At 37.5% G+C, this 18,361-nt stretch overlaps 2 protein-coding genes and 1 pseudogene across 4 annotated transcripts; all 3 read left to right on the top strand.

Moving 5' to 3' along the window:
• The first annotated feature begins 438 nt into the window (after positions 1-438).
• Positions 439-12,985, top strand: LOC126628142 (exocyst complex component SEC5A-like). Its single transcript, XM_050297728.1, has 21 exons — positions 439-1,073; positions 1,165-1,322; positions 1,410-1,498; positions 1,632-1,826; positions 2,163-2,290; positions 2,387-2,545; positions 2,907-3,011; positions 4,747-4,821; positions 6,724-6,861; positions 6,955-7,140; positions 8,266-8,409; positions 8,919-9,045; positions 9,123-9,333; positions 9,483-9,598; positions 9,676-9,901; positions 10,643-10,736; positions 11,133-11,210; positions 11,313-11,369; positions 11,663-11,812; positions 12,133-12,345; positions 12,613-12,985. Exons 1-21 carry the CDS (start codon positions 636-638, stop codon positions 12,826-12,828), a joined length of 3,303 nt encoding a protein of 1,100 aa, XP_050153685.1. The 5' UTR covers positions 439-635; the 3' UTR covers positions 12,829-12,985.
• A 1,674-nt stretch (positions 12,986-14,659) lies between these two features.
• Positions 14,660-15,282, top strand: LOC126628145 (uncharacterized; annotated as a pseudogene).
• Positions 15,283-15,564: 282 nt separating this feature from the next.
• Positions 15,565-18,287, top strand: LOC126628146 (uncharacterized). 3 transcript variants are annotated; one of them, XR_007625276.1, is made up of 3 exons: positions 15,566-16,025; positions 18,078-18,157; positions 18,256-18,287. XR_007625276.1 is itself a non-coding variant. In XM_050297732.1 (2 exons), the coding sequence occupies exons 1-2, from the start codon at positions 15,669-15,671 to the stop codon at positions 16,932-16,934; spliced, it is 405 nt and encodes a 134-aa protein (XP_050153689.1). In that variant the 5' UTR covers positions 15,565-15,668; the 3' UTR covers positions 16,935-16,991. The 3 variants fall into 3 exon arrangements, 2 of the variants coding, with proteins under 2 accessions (XP_050153689.1, XP_050153690.1); XM_050297732.1 differs by lacking the exons at positions 18,078-18,157; positions 18,256-18,287 and adding an exon at positions 16,887-16,991 and having other exon boundaries at positions 15,565-16,025; XM_050297733.1 differs by having other exon boundaries at positions 18,078-18,287.
• Positions 18,288-18,361: the final 74 nt, after the last annotated feature.

Below are 18,361 nucleotides of genomic sequence, written 5' to 3'. Positions count from 1 at the left end.
TTATTTTTATTTTGCACACTTTTTTCAATTTTCGGTCATTTGATCAAATTTGTTAACACGTGGAAGTGCTTCGTTATGGGTTAATTACACAAACATTCCTTGATATAGTCTTTTAAAAATAAAAAGAAACAAAAATAAAACTATGAAATAAGCATGGCTAGTGTTATCCACACTTATTTTTATTTTTCATACATTATTTTTAATTTTCAACTTTCAAATCAAATTTGTTAACATGTGGACGTGCTTTGTTATGTGTTAATTATGAAATGAACATAGCTTATGCTATCTACATTTATTTTTGTTTTTTATGCACAATTCTTAATTTTCAACCGTTAAATCAAATGATTTAACTAACAATAATTAATAAAATATGAAAAAGTTGAAAAAAAGCGTGTGAAAAGCACTGGCTAGTGAGCATGTATAGCTAATTGTTTCAGTCCAGAAGACATTTTGGCAATTTGAACAGAATGCGAAGCGCTGTAAACATATAGCTGTGTGATGTGATTGGGTCTCAATTTTGTGGTGGGAAACTTCAGATCTTTCCGCATTCACAATTTTTCTGGATTTTTCAGAAATTCAGAATCTGAAGTCTGAAATTGCGAAATTGTGTCGAGGTAGCAGCAGAATCCGCAGCAATGTCGAGCGACGGCGACGACCTGGACGAGGACGAGCTCCTCCAGATGGCTCTAAAGGAACAATCCCAGCGCGACGTCAACTACAAAAAACCCACCTCCAGCAACTCCCGCTCTGCCCCCGTCGCCAACTACGTCCAGCAGCCCCACCAACAACCGCCGCGTAAACCCGCCGCTTCTCCTGCCCCCAACCACGCTACCAGAGCCAGCAACACCGGCAACAGGCGGCGGGCGGTTGAGGAGGACGACGAATCCGATGTCGACATGCTCAGCATATCCAGCGGCGATGAGGACTCCACCGCCAAAGATCAGCAGCGCGCGCGGTTCCGAGGAGGCAAGGCTGCTTCTGCTGCTGCCGCCGGACGTGGTTCTCGAGGAGATGATGATGCCGCTTGGGATGGCGGAGAGCCCGGTTGCTGGAAGCACGTCGACGAGGCTGAGGTATACAGATGATACACATTTGAAGAGAATTGGGTAATTGAATGCTTTGAGTTTTCAATTTTGGGAAATGATTTGGGGGTTCTGTTGGCAGCTTGCTCGTAGGGTTCGTGAAATGCGAGAGACAAGATCAGCACCAGTGGCCCAAAAGGTTGAGCGCAAAGTTTCGACAGCGGGCTTGGCGCGAAAGGGGCTTAACAATTTACAGTCTTTCCCCCGGGGCATGGAATGCATTGATCCCCTAGGCTTGGGGTTAGCACTTTATTCCACTATTTTCCGAATTTATTAGTGTGAGGGTCTCACTCGTCACCTGCATTTGCATTTGTGTTGTTCTTACAGGATCATAGACAACAAAACCTTAAGACTGATTACTGAGTCGTCCGACCATTCTCCGTCCAAGGGTGACAAACTGGATAACAACCTTCGTGGTAATGTAGCATCTTCGTTCTTGCTATGCTGCATTATCTTCTTACTCTTTGTATCTAGTCGACTTTCAAGTTTCTACTACCACCTTGCCGTTTTGTTTAACAAACACTAATACATGAGCTGAATTATTTACAGAGAAGTTGTTGTATTTCTCTGAGAAATTTGATGCCAAGCTCTTTATCTCACGGATACACCAAGATACTGGTGCAGCAGATTTGGAGGCTGGTGCTCTTGCTCTAAAAAGTGATCTTAAAGGACGAACTCAGCAGAGAAAACAATTGGTCAAAGACAATTTTGACTGCTTCGTCTCTTGCAAAACCACAATTGATGGTAAAAAATTGTCTCATATCACTTTTGGATCTGGTGTTTATGGAGATGCTTAATTTTAGATGTGTTTTACAGTTAAATTTGGAAATTACAAGAAGCTGTGCCATATGTAATATCTAGACATACTGGAAAGCACATCAAAACAAGGCAGTTGGTTTACTTTTATGTTTAAGATTTGCTTGTGAGCTTAGTGCTATTGGATTGAGACACAACTGTCCTATGCCTTTATTTATTTCTTCCTATTGTATAAAAATGTGAAAGCTCATAGGAAGCATAGACACTAGTTATACGTGGGATGTTTCTTGATTTCTGATGTAGAAGATATTGATTATTTAGCAGATATTGAGTCAAAGTTAAAGCGGATTGAAGAAGATCCTGAAGGTTCAGGCACATCTCATTTGTTTAACTGTATGCAAGGAGTCAGTTCGTTGGCTAATCGTGCATTCCAGCCTCTATTTGAGAGACAGGTTGGTAGTATGTAATTTTTTTTTACTTTTGGAGGTTTATGTGTGGTTATGCAACTTGGATGATATAAGCTTCATCTAGTTTTTGAATGATTATAGGCTCAAGCTGAGAAGATCAGGTCCGTACAAGGAATGCTACAGAGGTTCCGAACGCTCTTCAACTTGCCCAGTACAATTCGTGGTAGCATAAGCAAGGGAGAATATGACTTGGCAGTTAGGGAATACAAGAAGGCCAAATCGATTGCTCTGCCTTCTCATGTATGAAACAATCTGTATTAATTTTTTACTTTATTTTTTGTGGGTAAAATTAGACAATTTTAAAAGCTCTTAAGTCGCATGCATCAACTAATGTATTTGTTGAAAATCATTGTAGATATGTTTGGAAAGAAAGACGCATATATGCTAGTCTTGTATTTAGTTTTTAATTCTTATGTAAATATTTGACAAGGTACTGATAATAGTTGTCGCAGGACTCTACTGACAGCTGATTTCATTCCACCATCTAATTTATTTAGATTAAATACTGCTTAGTCAGGCTTTTAGGTTTCTATAATCTGTTCATTCATTTGAGTTAGAGTGCTCTATTCCTACTAAATTAGATATACCTTTGCTATCGCAGGTGGGAATACTGAAACGGGTACTTGAAGAGGTTGAGAAAGTGATGCATGAGTTTAAAGGGATGCTTTACAAGTCTATGGAAGATCCACAAATAGATTTAACAAATGTAAGCTGTATATATAAATCTCATTAATGTTTTACTCTTATCAATAATGAAAGTAGCATGAGCTGTTGTGTCCTTAGTAGTGTAGTCTTGAATTCCAAAGCACAGGTTCTTCACTAACAGAGATAGAGTTTTCCTTTATACCTCAATCCTTCTTCCACGTTTTTGGTCATTATCTAGTATATTTTAGGGTGCAGGACCTATTTCTATTTGGTTAGTTTTCAGATTAAAACCTCAGAGATTCCAAATACGTTAAAGATTATTGGAAAGTTGTAAAACTAATGAAAAGCTTAAGTTATTTTAGTCAATGAGGCTGACGATCCTCATGTTCTTGTATGATGAGCTTGAATTTATACGTTAGGGCTTGAGTTGTTGAGCAGTGATTGAATTTATACGTTAGGCTGACGATCCTAAAATGCCATTGTGCTCGGTTTTGCTTCAGGTCTTCCGTTAGCTCCAAGTACTCTATGTCTTTTCTTAAAGTCTTTCCAAGTCTTCCTAGGTCTTCCTTTACCTCTTTTGCCATGAGCCTCCATCTCATAATCATATTTTATAACCAGAGCATTTGTAGGTCTTCGTTTCACATATCCAAAGCACCTTAATCAATTCTCTCTCATCTCATCTTCAATTGCGGCCACTCTTACTTGATCTCAGATATCCTCGTTCTTAATCTTATCCTTTCCTGTGTACCCACAAATCCAATGAAGCATTCTCATCTTCGCTACATTAATTTCTTGCATCTGTTAAATGCTTGACTGCCCAACATTCTATGCCATAAAGCATTGTTGGCCTTATTGACATCCTATATAATTTCCTCTTGATCTTTAGTGGCATACGACGATCACACAACACACCTGATGCACTCTTCCACTTCATACATCCAACTTAATATTCTATGGTTGAGATCCCCATCTAATTCTCCCTTTTTTTTGCAAGATAGATCTAAGAAACGAAAACGCTCACTCTTTGGTACTTCGTGATCTCCAATCCTCAACCTTATCTCATTTGGACCTCATTCCCACTGAACTTGCACTCCATATACTCTGTCTTTGACTTGCTTAGGTGAAGACCTTTAGGTTCCAACACTTCCTGCGAAAGGTTAAGTTTTGCATTTACTCCCTCTTGTGTTACATTTATCTACACTATATCATCTGTGAAAAGCGTACACCAAGGGATATCATCTTAAATATGTCCTGTTAACTCATTCATTACCAATGCAACAAGGTTAGGACTTAAAGCTCAGTTGGTCCTTCATGAATTCTTACTGCAGTCTTTGCTCTATCGTACGTATCCTTTATTGTTTGGACATATGCTACTCGTACTCCTTTCTTATCTAGAATCTTTCAAAGAAGCCTCTTTAGTTGAGCGACCTGGCATAAACCTCAATTGATTGTCTGAGACTACCTCGGTCTATGCTCAATTTCTCTCACCCAAAGCTCCATTGTATGACTCAAATCCCCCCATATCAGCAAGAATGTAAAATATAAAATGATTTTGGCCTACATCATACCAACTTAAGATTTTCGAAAAAGTGGGAAGCAGAAGACTTTGTTAACCACCCATTATATTTTCTTTTCTTCTTTCATCTATAACTTTTTGAGAGGTGACAGGGTGATTTGCTAGACAAGATGATTCACATGCATTAAATAGAGCTGTTGCGTAAGACTCATCATATCTATTAACACTATTGTTTTTTGTTTGAATAATTGTTAACTAAGACTTTTTATACTTAATGTAGGTTGAAAACACAGTAAGGCTGTTATTGGAGCTGGAACCTGAGTCAGATCCTGTATGGCACTATTTAAATATACAGGTTAGTTAATTTGTAACCATACTTGGGATTTATTTATTGTTTCTTTTTAATTCCTTAATTGTAAACTAAGCAATGCTGAAGGTGATTTTAATCATCATGTTTATTACCATTAAAATTCGAAATTGTAGTTGCTTAGTTGTTGAAGCCAGTTTCGTAGAGAGAGTATAAAATGATTGTTGTGCCACATTCTAATAGCTTAAGCTTTTGGAAATAATGATAAACCAACCAAATTTAGCATGGTATCTAAGCAGGAAGTCTTGATTTGAATCTTTGCAATTGTAATTCCCAACGTATATTAAGCACATATTGGGCTCTCTAGTGATGGGAAGGGCCCACATGTAGGCGGCAATGGTAGAGTAGGAAATATGTATCGTCTCCATATCTTTGAATGATCTGAACGTCTATTTTTTACTTTTCGATTCAAGGATTACCTTTGCAAAAGTCAATCAAAACGGAACCATCATTTGATTATAGTAATGAAATTTCAGTGTTTACTCTTAACACCAAAAACAACAAAGCCTTGCCCCACTAAGTGGGGTCAGCTGTATGAATCCTAGAGCGCCACTGCGCTCGGTTTTGTCCCAAGTCTTCCGTTAGCTCCAAGTACTTCATATCTTTTCACAAAGTTTCTTTCCAAGTTTTCCTAGGTCTTCCTCTACCCCTTTTGCTCTGACCCTTTATCTAATAATCACATTTTCTAACTGGCGCATATGTAGGTCTTTGGTTTGCATGTCCAAACCACCTTAACCAATTTTCTCTCATCTTATCTTCAATTGCGGTCATTCCTACTTTACCTCAGATATCCTCGTTTTTAATCTTGCCCTTTCTTGTGTGCCCACACATCAACGAAGCATTCTCATCTTTGCTACACTTAATTTTTGCACGTGGTGATGCTTGAACGCCCAACATTATGTGCCATAAAACATTGTTGGCCTTGTTGCCGTCCTATAAAATTTCCCATTGAGCTTTAATGGCATGCGATGTTTGCACAACACACCCGATTCACTCTTCCACTTCGTCCATCCAGCTTGTATTATATGGTTGAGATCTCCATCCAATTCTTTGTTCTTTTGCAAGATAGATCCAAGGGATATCGTCTTGAATATGTCCTGTTGGCTCATTTATTACCAATGCAAAAGGTAAGGACTTAAAGCTAAGCTTTGTTTATTTATTTGATCACAGTTAGGGTAAGGACTTAAAGTTGAGCCTTGTTTATTTATTTGATCACGGTTAAAAGTTAGATTTGTATCTTGCACTATGATGTGGGGTGGGCCTACAAGCTATTTTCATTTCTTGCAAAAATATGGGGATCCCACTTCTGCAGTTTGCTTATATGCATTTAAAGGGTCCACTTGAATGGATTACCGTTTTCTTGCTAGACTCTGAATCTGGACGATAATGGCAATAATCAACCTGACCAAGGGTCCAGATTTACGTTCTGGCGTTGTAATGGGGTGGTCCATATTTATTTAATATATATTTCTCATTGGTCGTATGTGTTGATGGTTGATATTTATGTTTTCCTCCTTTTAATTTGTGGATATCTCGTCCTCGTATGTATGACTCTCTTCTCCTTGTTATTAGAATCTCGTTTTTATTAAAAGAGAGGTTCAACCCTAGTTCGTTTTTCAGATGCAACTAACAGCTAATGGTTAACAGTCTCTCTCCCCCTTCACACCACCACACAAAAAGCTTTCGGAAGAAAAACAGAGGACGTGTTTTTTAATTTCCTTCTTGGGAAAACACCCTGATGTTGCACCTGTATGTGACTATGCATTAAAAACTAGAGAGGGTTCTTGGGGAAACACCCTGATATTGCACCTGAATGTGACTATGCATTAAAAACTAGAGAGGGGCCCATTGTCAACATACTGAATTCTTTTAGTTCGTTTCTTTTTTCAGAATAACAGAATTCGAGGTTTGCTTGAGAAATGCACATTGGATCATGAAGCTAGGATGGAGACTTTACATAATGAGTTACGTGAAAGGGCTCTGTCTGATGCAAGATGGAGACAGATTCAAGAAGATATAAGTCAATCTGTAAGTGTGACCCTTAGAAGGATCATCTTACACTGATTAACAGCTAAAGAGTGGGTCAGTGCTTAACACTTTGTTCTTTTACACTACTGTCAGTCATATGTCAACTATTCTCTTGGGGACAACCACCTTCCAGTAGATTCTCTGCCAGTGGACTTGACAGGTGAAGAAGTTGATGCACTTAGAGGGAGGTATATTCGCAGATTAACTGCTGTACTTATCCATCACATACCAGCTTTCTGGAAAGTGGCACTTTCTGTTTTCAGTGGGAAATTCGCAAAGGTATGGTTAACACTTTATTCTAAGCTTTGCCATTTATGTAAGATCTACTTTTAATTGTTGATAAAAATTATCTTCTAATGATGCTCATGCGTTTTATCTTATATACCTTTAATAATTTTTGGGTCATTTTATTTAACAGTTCGAGAAATACATGTATATACATGCACATAGTGCACACATGAATATACATATATATACATGCACATAGTGCACCTTCTGTTTTCAGTCTGATAAGAGAAACAGTTTCGTAGAACTGATAATATAGTATGGCAATTGGGTCTGTTATTATACCACAATTTTACTTTTATCACACATCGATACTACTATATAATGTCAACTGTAGGAGGTAGGCTGGAAGCTTTGGCCCGACTTAATCTATATAGAAAACCATCAATATAAGATGAGTTTATCAATAAACAGCCAGCGTAATTTGGTAAAGTTACGAAGTTCCCCAGCAAATGTTTATCACCCACTTCATCACTCATTTATTATTTTACCTTCTCTTTTTATATAACTTCTTAAATTAGTTTTTGTTTTTTTGTTTTTATGTATCCATTTCCCATTGGTGTAATATATTCATTCATTTAACATCAGACTTTTGAATTCAAGTGAAGAATGCAATGGTAGAATTATACCATGGAGTATGGGCTTCCAATTATACAAACCTTAAAATTACCTTTTAACATTTATAACTCAGAAAAAGAATGTAAGCTTCCAAACTGCATGAAGATAGATGAGCTGTGGGTTTCTTTTTACTATTATCTCAAATGCAAAACCTGAGTTCCTTAGCCTCTGCATATTTCCCTCCATTTGGTTTAATTATTTCCAATGCCAGAGGTTGATTTCTTTACCTCAAACACCATCATGTTTATTCAAGCATCATAATATGAGTGTCATCATATTTAAGCTGATACATATTTATGCTGGCTGCTAATATGTGAGAATATGCACAGAGAACTTAAGCCTATGACCTGTTCACTAGTGATTGAAGCAGCGACATGCATATTCAATTAAGATGAACCTTATTTATATTTATATTTGTGTTGCTATATTTAAGAAAAGATCTTATTTTTTTGTTTGTGAGAGATGATTTCACTTTTATTCTTGTGAATCTCAATCTTTCAGTCGTCCCAAGTTTCTACTGAATCAAATGCTAACACTCCAGCAAATAAAGCTGAGGATAAAGTTGGAGATGGGAAGTACTCCACTCATTCCCTTGATGAAGTTGCTGGAATGATACGGAATACCATATCTGCGTATGAAGTCAAGGTGAGTATGCTGGCTGAACCTGTTTGTTACCATTTAGCATTACGTAAATGGAAACCTTAGTTCATTAAGCTTAAGTACTTGGATGACTGTGGATATGTTTGAGTACAAAATATACCAAATTAGTTTGTAATTTTTAGTAAAACTGAGTATTTTCTGTTTTAATTGCAGAATGACAAGTTGCTGTATCAACTCTGTTCTGCATTCTTTGATACTTAATTTAGAGATAAGGCTACCTGGATAGTTTAAAGGAAAATGTGAATTTTCAACTTCTAATTAAAGTTATATTTCTTTTTTGTTTGTCTTGTGACTCTTATGGGAGATAGCCTCTCAAATTGCTGCTCGAATAGAAATGTTAAACTGTATTTTAGTTTCATCTGCTGTATTTATATGCTTCAAATCAAAATTTAATATCAGCTCATTCCAAACGGCATTAAACTGTAGGTATTTGCGTATCTTCAGTTTAAACCCAAGGTTTGGTATGTGGTTATAAATTTATTCTCTTGATGCAGGTTTGCAATACATTTCGCGATCTTGAAGAATCAAACATTCTGCAACCGTATATGAGGGATGCCATAACAGAAATATCTAGAGCATGTGAAGCTTTCCAAGCAAAAGAATCAGCTCCTTCCATTGCTGGTATCTTTTCGTTCTCTTAACCTGCAATGTGCTGATTTCTTAAAGTGCTCTGAAGGTTGGACTTATTTTTGTAACAGTAACTGCAACTCGAGCACTTCAGTCGGAAATTACTAAGATTTACATCCTGAGGCTCTGCTCATGGATGCGGGCATCAACTGCAGAGATTTCAAAAGACGAGACATGGGTTCCAGTATCGGTTCTTGAAAGGAATAAATCTCCCTATACAATCTCTTTCTTGCCTCTAGCATTCTGTAATGTTATGACCTCAGCAATGGATCAAATCAAGTTGTAAGTCTCTAAACCCGACTTAAACAAGAGTTTTCAAGTGATAGACAGGCTCAAGATCTTTGAAGTGTTCATTACCCGTTCCTCTGAAGAAATTCAGAACATTCAATCATTATTTATATATTCATCATTAACAGTATTATTTGTTTCAGGATGATTCAATCTTTAAGAACTGAGGCTACGAAGTCAGAGGATATGTTCATGCAACTCCAAGAAACACAAGAATCTGTCAGACTTGCATTTTTGAACTGTATGCTTGATTTTGCAGGTATGATGGATGAGAAGCTAACTCAACTTCATGTTGCTAAGTATTTAATGTTCAGTTATGACATTTCCATTAATCAGGTCATCTAGAGCGTAGTGGAAGTGAGCTTGCCATAAACAAATCAAGCAAAGGAAGTTCACACGTACAAAATGGATATTCTCATACCCTAGAAGAAAAGTCAGATCTCCCAGGAAGTGTTAGTCCACATCAACAGTTGTTAATAGTCTTGAGTAATGTTGGCTATTGCAGAGAAGAACTTTCTTATGAGTTGTACAACAATTACAAGCACATCTGGCTACAGTCTAGGTATGTGGCCACTACATTTCCCTTCATTGAACTGTAGAGATATTATCATGTTTCTTGCCCTCTTTATTCGGAGCAATTGGAATACTTGATGTGTGAAATGCTTTATATAACCCACTGAAGTGGGAACCCAAGAACCAGAAATAATATTGGCTACTATCTTGTATCTTTCACATTCAAATGGCCAAGTCCAGTTCAGTAACTATTTTGTAGGATAAAGACTGACTGGATTTGTATATGAGCAGGCTTTAGGATATAAATCTTTTGTTTATAGATTCATTTTTGAAGCAAGGGGCTTCTAGCTCAAATGGTTAGCTGCATTTACTCATCCACCCGAGGTTTTCAATTCCTCTTTCCCCAATAATAGTTGTATAACATATATAAAAATTAAAAACTTGTTTGTTGAAATCTACTAGTTCATATGAAATTTTGCTCCACCTGTGATAAGAATGCAATAACGAACATGGTGTTGAATTTACTATTAAGTAGATAGACCAATGGGTTTTCCTAACCCGTTTGAATTGGAGGGTTTAAATGCCTCCTTGGGAGTTAGTCGGGTCAAAGATTTGGATGCTCCAGGTTATAAAAAACCCAAACAAAAACAAAACATTAGACCAATCGGTGATATGCCTCAGCTGACTGATGGTTGACTCGTGCTCACTTATTGATGGTTTAAAACTTTTATGTACTTATCTGCCGATGCCTAATTACCTTGTACCTTCTATGTTTATATATTTTTTAAAGGGAAAGAGGAGAAGAGGATGGTGACATACAAGACCTAGTGGTGTCCTTTTCTGGCCTTGAAGAGAAGGTCCTTGAGCAATATACTTTTGCTAAGGTATAGATGAACGCCCCAACACACGCACATAGATCTTTTGTAGTTCTATTGTATTATCTTGCTTTCTCTTGTCAGTTTGTGTTTCTGTGTGGCCATTTTCTACACTTACAGCCTTCTTGGCTCAGAAAGTGTAGTTAAGTTATAGGTCCACCTTAGTTGATGTCCTCATACAACCATTTAAGTGCACTGGCAGGAACATTCTGAAAGAATCTCTTTTTAGTTTATCATAAGGCAATTCATTTCTTTTGTGTCAAAGGGCATCTCCTCTCCCCATGATTATGGGGAAGGGGTGTGTTTGCAATGTTCACAAAATTCAAGCGTACATGGATTGGAAATATGATGCAGTTTTCTGTAGTCCATATGTCAAACATAACAACAGTTCACTTTTCCTCTCAGGCAAATTTGATCAGAACTGCTGCCTGGAACTATTTATTGGATTCTGGTGTTCAATGGGGAGCAGCACCTGCTGTAAAAGTAAGAAACTAAAGAATTTAGCATTTGTAGCTGTCTTTATATTTAACAATTTCTTTTCAATGACTGAACTGGAAGAGTTAATACAATGGTGGTGTCTTGCAGGGTGTGCGTGATGCTGCTGTGGAGTTACTGCACACTTTGGTAGCTGTGCATGCAGAGGTACTTAGGGAAAGCCATGTGTTATATTAAATTTTAATGTCTTGTAGAAGGATTTTAGTAGTTTGCAGTTTTTAACTTCTGTTTTCTAGTTTTTATTTCATGATGACTTTCTTCTTTAGGCCATAGTATGAAGTGATTCATTGTTTGCTTAGCAGCTTAGGTGAGCGTGTAAATAACATATTTTTTCTTTCTATTTTTATTTTTCAAGTGGTAATGCATATATGCAGTTTCATATTCCTAGCTCTAACTTTTCTTCTCAATAAACTTAAAAGAAATCAATTTCCTCTTTCCAGGTATTTTCTGGTGCTAAGCCCTTATTGGACAAGACACTTGGCATTCTTGTGGAAGGTCTAATTGACACTTTTATCAGTCTGTTCCATGAAAATAAATCGAAAGAGCTTAGGTCACTTGATGCAAATGGTTTCTGTCAGCTAATGCTAGAGGTAACAGATTTTTGCAGTAGATGTATGAAGTTTGATGGTTTTGAATTTGCATATAGCTTTGGTGATGAGCAATAATAAATGGCAGTTGCACCATATTCCTTGGGTGCTCGATGAATGTTCTGAGATAAAAACGTTATGTCTAAATGCACCTGATTTTGATAAGATTTTAATGTATCCAACACGTTATGCATATGCAAAATAGAAAATTATGGAGTATTCATTTCATGTGATCTTGTTGGGAGTGAAGAAGTCACTACCATCATAATCATGTAGAGTAAAATGTGGTTCTAAGACATTTGGCTTCTGTGTATATTATGCAGCTTGAATACTTCGAGACTATATTGAATCCATATTTCACTGCGGATGCAAGGGAGTCTATGAAGTCCTTACAAGGGGTACTTCTCGATAAAGCCACTGAGAGTGTATCAGAAAATGCGGAGAATCCAGGGCATAATCGACGAGCAACACGTGGAAGTGAAGAGGCTGCTGATGATAGACAGGATGGGATGAGTGTGTCACCAGATGACCTCATTGTAAGAAACCTCAGTTCTCTTGTGATTTCTTCTTGTACATTGTTTAAAATACAAATCTCTAAGTTGACTAGTTGGTTATCGTGACAGTTATTGTGTGCATACGCATATTCATAGTCGACCAGAATAGTATATTGAATAGTAAATAGGATGAAAGAAATCTTTTACCGCGTCAATTGGTTCTCATTTTAGACCTTTGAGTGAAGTTCTATGCTTCTGGTTCTTTTCGTACATGCAAATAACTCACAAGTAATTTGTTGAATGCCTCAGGCACTTGCTCAGCAGTATAGCTCTGAATTACTTCAAGCAGAGCTTGAGAGGACTCACATCAACACGGCATGTTTTGTAGAGTCAATTCCGTTAGACTCAGTACCCGAATCAGCTAAACGTGCTTATGCTTCGTTTAGGGGATCACTAGATTCTCCCAGCAGGAACTACAGAGGCAACACAGGATCCCCAAGCTACACTCGGAATAGGCGTCGATGAATTTGAATTTGTAAATGACCCAAGGGTTTTTGACTCTATCAAGTTTTTACCTTTTATGTGCTAGTGTTGTGCTGTAATTAATCAGCTGAAACCCATATTCTTTTTATTGCTTAAGCCCTCTGTGAGCTTCTATGAGAAGTGCATATTCTTTCGAAAAGCAATTTCATGTGCTTTTTTTTTTTTTTTTTTTATTTTTTTTACAGTGAAGTGGTTTTGGTTACTTAATATAAATCAAGAATTTATTGTATAGCTAACACAATTTACAAATTAGAAATAATCATATTAAAGCACCTTCAGATGCAAAAAAAAAAAGTGTTTTTAGCTATTTTAAAAGCATTTTTAGACACAAATGGCGAACTTGTAGAGAGTTGAATTTTGGAAAAGGGAACAACTCAACATGTATGTACGGAAACTCCGTACACGAGCCAAATTAGTTTCAGTTTCAACTCTTTAAATACAACCCTTGAGCTTGTCTAGAAGTGTTTTTAATATGATTGCGTTTTTGGAAAAAAAAAAGTTTTTGGAATCAATCCTTAGTAAAAATGCAAGTAAATTCTAAAAGAACAGTTAAAATGCTTTTTGAAAAAAGCATATAACTGGTGTTTATTGCAGAAAGCATTTAGGGTGCTTTTAGAACCTAAAACATTTTCTGGATGAATCCAGGGTATTCACCGCACGTAGGTGAGGACTAATCCCTCGAGCCGGATCGGACCTCATTCGAGGGGCAAGCTTTCCCAATGCTGGCTTCTCTATTCACAAGGCTCGAACTCGAGACCTTGCTTAAGAGGAACAAACTCCACCTATTGAACCACTAAGCATTGGTAACCTAAAACATTTTCTTTAAAAGAGATTTCTATTATTTTAAAAGTGCTTCCCAACAAGTTAACATTAGTGTGGAACAGGGTATAAAATATCGATGATATCGGAAATATCGGTAGTTCAAAAATACAGAAATATCGATGGAAATATCGGGATATTATCGATATCGATAAAAATAATATGGAAACCACGGGAATTGTAAGAAAAACTTGAAAATTTTTATTGAAACTTTGCAGGATGTTTATTTAGTCAATTATCTATTAGTTTATCATAAAAAATTGTAAGGAAATGCATTACATGATGGATTTAACTGATTTAAGTTGATTATATAGCGAGCTGGCAAACATTGTGAGTGTAGAAAATATGTAGTAATTAATGAAAGAAGTTTAAACACACCATAATCATTTATATATAATGAATTAGTACAATATTTTACACTTTATACATTGCATGGTAAGATGCATGAGTGACTTAGTACCACATAGAATTCCTATGAGGTTCAAAATTTTCACTATGTTGAAGGAGTAAAATGGGAGGGGTTCGAATCCCCTTGGTGTTTTTTTTTAAATATAGAAATTTATCCTAGATAATAAATATTAGCTTGCAAGCCTTGCAAACATCTTAACGACCATATAAATATTACAGGCTGAATATGTAATCACAAACACATATATAATCACAACTTATTTATAATGTACTCATTCTTTATATATAAAAAATCAAAATAAAATAACAATAAGAAAATTACCATTTTGTTATATATATTTTCCAGATCCGTAGACGTCAAATGTGCGCAAATCAAATTAGATCAGATCAAATATTTTGCACACCCCAAGACGTCCACGTACAAGTCAGTAAAAAAACCTAAATCACCCACACGGTGACACTAACATTACTCGCACCTCTCTGCCCTCTAATTTACGAAAGATCTCGTGTCTTCCCTTTGTTTCACATAATATTTTCCCCTCCGAGCCTCCACCTCTCTCTCTCTCTCTCGTCATTTTCCTTCCAACCAAACAGTCCAAAATTTTCCTGGAAAATTCCAAAAAATGGACTCGACGCCAATTAACTGGGAAGCCCTAGACGCTCTCATCATCGATTTCATCAAATCGGAGAAGCTAGTCGAAGACGACGACTCCGCCTTTACGACGTCGCCTTCCCCTTCCTCTTCCTCTTCCCCCTCCTCTATCTCCTCGTCGTCGTACCACTCGAGATTGATCATTCGTCAGATCAGGCGAACGCAGGAACCCTCGTCTTTCTCCCTTTCCTTCTCGTCTCTGCAACTCGGCGAACGCAGGAACCCTTCGGCGAGTTTCTTGAATTTCTCCGGTTAGGTAAGCTTCGGGTTTACCTCTTTCTGTTCTAGATTGAAGCTTAGATGTGAAATTTAAGTTCTATCTTGTGTTTTTGCAAGGTTTTTGGGACAAAATCGGCTCGGGAATAGGCACACCCATCTCCGGCGAGGCCGTGGGTGTTGACGAACTTTCCGAACACCTCCGACCGTTTCACGGCAAACAGAAGTTATAAAAACATTCCTCTCGTCTTCTATTTCATTTTGATACCTAGATCGGAGTCTAGGGTGCTCTTTTATAGTCGGCCGGAGCTGTAGAAGCTCCGGCGTTCTTCTCCGATGTGCACAGATCCAATATTTCACGATATTTTGACGAAAACTAATTAGATACCTATTAAAATAAGGAAAACTAATGAAAAAGGCTTGAAAATTTTGAGTTTTAATGATAAGGACAAAATAAAGAGTAAAGTGAATAGTACCAGGATTGACTTTTTAGTGTAAAAATGTGATTTTTTGTTAAAATGAACAGTACCGAGTACTTTTCATTAAAGTTCCCATTAAAATATCGGTAATGCGGAAAACCGATAATATCGGCGATAGGCATTTAAGACCATGGTGTGGAATATACTCTTGTATAGCAATTCTCAAACAATTGTTTTGTTGAGCCCTCGCTCGAGTAACCAATACTCAAAACAATCAAAACAAACAAACTGAGAGTCAGTTAGATATCATGTTGAAGTTCCTATCGAGAGTGAGGATCGAGTTCAATGCCTTGGACCCTCGAACGGCATCCTGTCTGGAGTTCCTGGCGCAGTGCAACGCCCGCAAGGCCAAGGAGTCCAACCCCTCCTGCGCCGTCCAAGTCAAGCGCCGCACCGACGACCAGCCCCCCAAGATCACCGTCACCTTCGTCAACGGCGTCGAGCAGGTCTACGACGCCACCGCCACTCCCGCCCAGGATATCCGCAACATGATTCTCGAAAAGGGTCAGAGCCTCGAGACCGAGCAGATGTTCCGCGACGCCGGCGAGTCCTGGCCCGTTATTATCCCCAGCGGCGAGCTCCACCAACCGGCCCCCGGCACCAAGGTAATAGAATTTACATTTTGCTTCTCTATCTAAGAGCTAAAGGCTGAGGGCCAAGGGCTTTTTTTTTGTTAGTGATTGAATCCTCTCTCTGTCTGTGGCATACATTTCGTCGAACATGTAACGTGCATCGCTTGGAACTTGTAATTATGCTATTGTTTTGATTGCTGTAAATGTAGTCACCATTGTTGATTGCCATTCTTGCTCGGTGCAGTGCACAATGACCCTGTGCGTCTGTCTATATTTCCTTTTCAAAATCCGACCCTTTTATACGCATGTATGCGCGCGCACACATCACATGTTACAGTCTATGTCTTTCACATTCAATTTCTTCACTTAGTTACTCAAAACTGACCCCCAGCTGCATTGATAACCATTCGGTTGATCGACGAAAGATTCGTTGGGCTTCTTTTAATTTCCCCGTTTTCGCTTTGGGTGACCGTCTCTTTTGCTGAATTTCAGATGAAATGAAAGAAACTTGTATCTAAAACTTGAAAATATTCAATTTTAAACCCTAAACCCTAAACCCCAGAAAGATAATTCAAAATTATGATAAACAAACCACACTGATATTTACCCTTGTATAGCATTTTCTTTGAGATTTGTTTTAAAACTTGCAAACAATTCATGTTTTGCGGAAGTGTAGGGTCAGCTTTTGGTGTCATTGTGCTGCGTTTTTTTTTATGTTCATGTACAAAAGAGATTTAGCGATCAACTTATCCCTTTTTCACCCTTTTTCTCCCTGTAAGCCATATTCAATAAGATAAAGGTGGTAAGTTTTTACATATTTTTTCTTTCATCTCATGACTTGTTCAAGCTTCGGTTTGTGACTGATGCTTGTGGATTTCGATAATGATAGTACAGTCAGGGTCGTTTTGTTCTGAAATGGGAAGCAAGACTCATGACTCGTGACATGAGCCATGGACCGTGGTGATGGTGATGAATCATGATGGTATCTCTTTACCACTGTCTTTACCCACACAGTTGCCGATGTTTATATATGCCTTCATTTTGGTTGTGTTAAAAGTTTAGGATTGGCTTCACTGGCCTTTCCTTGCTGTTTGATCTGCTTTACCATCAATTTTGATCACAGTTTTCATAGTTTATGATTGGTGTGTTATTTGTTTCTTATGCATTAAATACCATTAGTGTCCACGATTACCTGAATATAGAAAATGCATCAAGATGAAGCAAGAATTTGGAAACCGGGATGTTGGGATTTGTTATCTAAAATCATAGTTGTTGCATCACCTGTTCACATCCAAATCCTTATTTGTCTGTCAAAATTGGTCAACATTTTTTGGATTATTCAATATTCATCTTGAAGGCCATCGGATGCTTGGGCGGCATTTCCTTGTAGTGCCAAGGGGACTTAAAATTTATGTTTCTTGCACTTTCTACATGTTTGTGTGTGCCTTTGCAGGTTTTTGAAAGACAATTCCGTAGCTTTTGCATGTGCATCCTACCTTTTGCTTTTGGCTAAATTGGATTGTTCATCCCCTGTGGTCATAGGACACTTGCATGATGACCCCCGTGGTGAAAAAACTAGGAATTAAACCCCTGTGATCTAAAATGTTAGCAAATTTAGTCCAAAAGTAAGATTTCTGTTAAAGGATGTTAAAAGTTGGGGTAAAACTGTATTTTCAGTTCCAATTGACATTGAATTGGGGCTTTTTTTTTATTTAAAAAATTAAGCATTATTTTTTTTGTTAATTGTTATAAAAAAATTATTTATTTTAAATGTCAATTGGAACTGAAAATACAGTTTTAAATATACTTTTAACAGTCATTTAACAGAAATCTTACTTTTGGACTAAATTTACTAACATTCTTGACCACAAGAGTTTAATTCCTAGTTTTTTCACCACGGGGGTCATCATGCAGGTTTCCTATGACCACGGGATGAATAATCCAATTTGGCCTTTGCTTTTATATAGAAGGATTATAGACCTCTCTGTTTTTTATCTTAAATGATCTTTCACCTTCCTGCCTAGAAGGATTTATTTTGTTAAACTATATTATTTTCCTCATGGTTCCGTTGGTTGTTTCTTTCAGCCGAAGAAAGCTGAAGAGAAAAAGCAGTAACATGTGTTTGATCAAACGTATTACTGGGGAACGACGCTTAAAATCGTCAGGTCTGCTAGATTTCCATTCAATGTGTCATTTGCAACGCAGAGAAGTGTATCGGAGTTTTAATTTAGACAATTCTGTGTGTGTTTTTGCTGCACTGCAGAGGCATTTGATATATTGAGCTGACTTTGAATCCTTCCTTGGAGCATGAATTGGGGGTGCTATGGACCATTCTTTTCTTTTTTTGACACTTTGGTTGGTTCTTATCG

Source organism: Malus sylvestris, chromosome 7 (genome assembly GCF_916048215.2).
Source record: "Malus sylvestris chromosome 7, drMalSylv7.2, whole genome shotgun sequence".
Lineage (NCBI taxonomy): Eukaryota > Viridiplantae > Streptophyta > Magnoliopsida > Rosales > Rosaceae > Malus > Malus sylvestris.
This window is presented reverse-complemented; position numbering and strand designations above follow the sequence as displayed.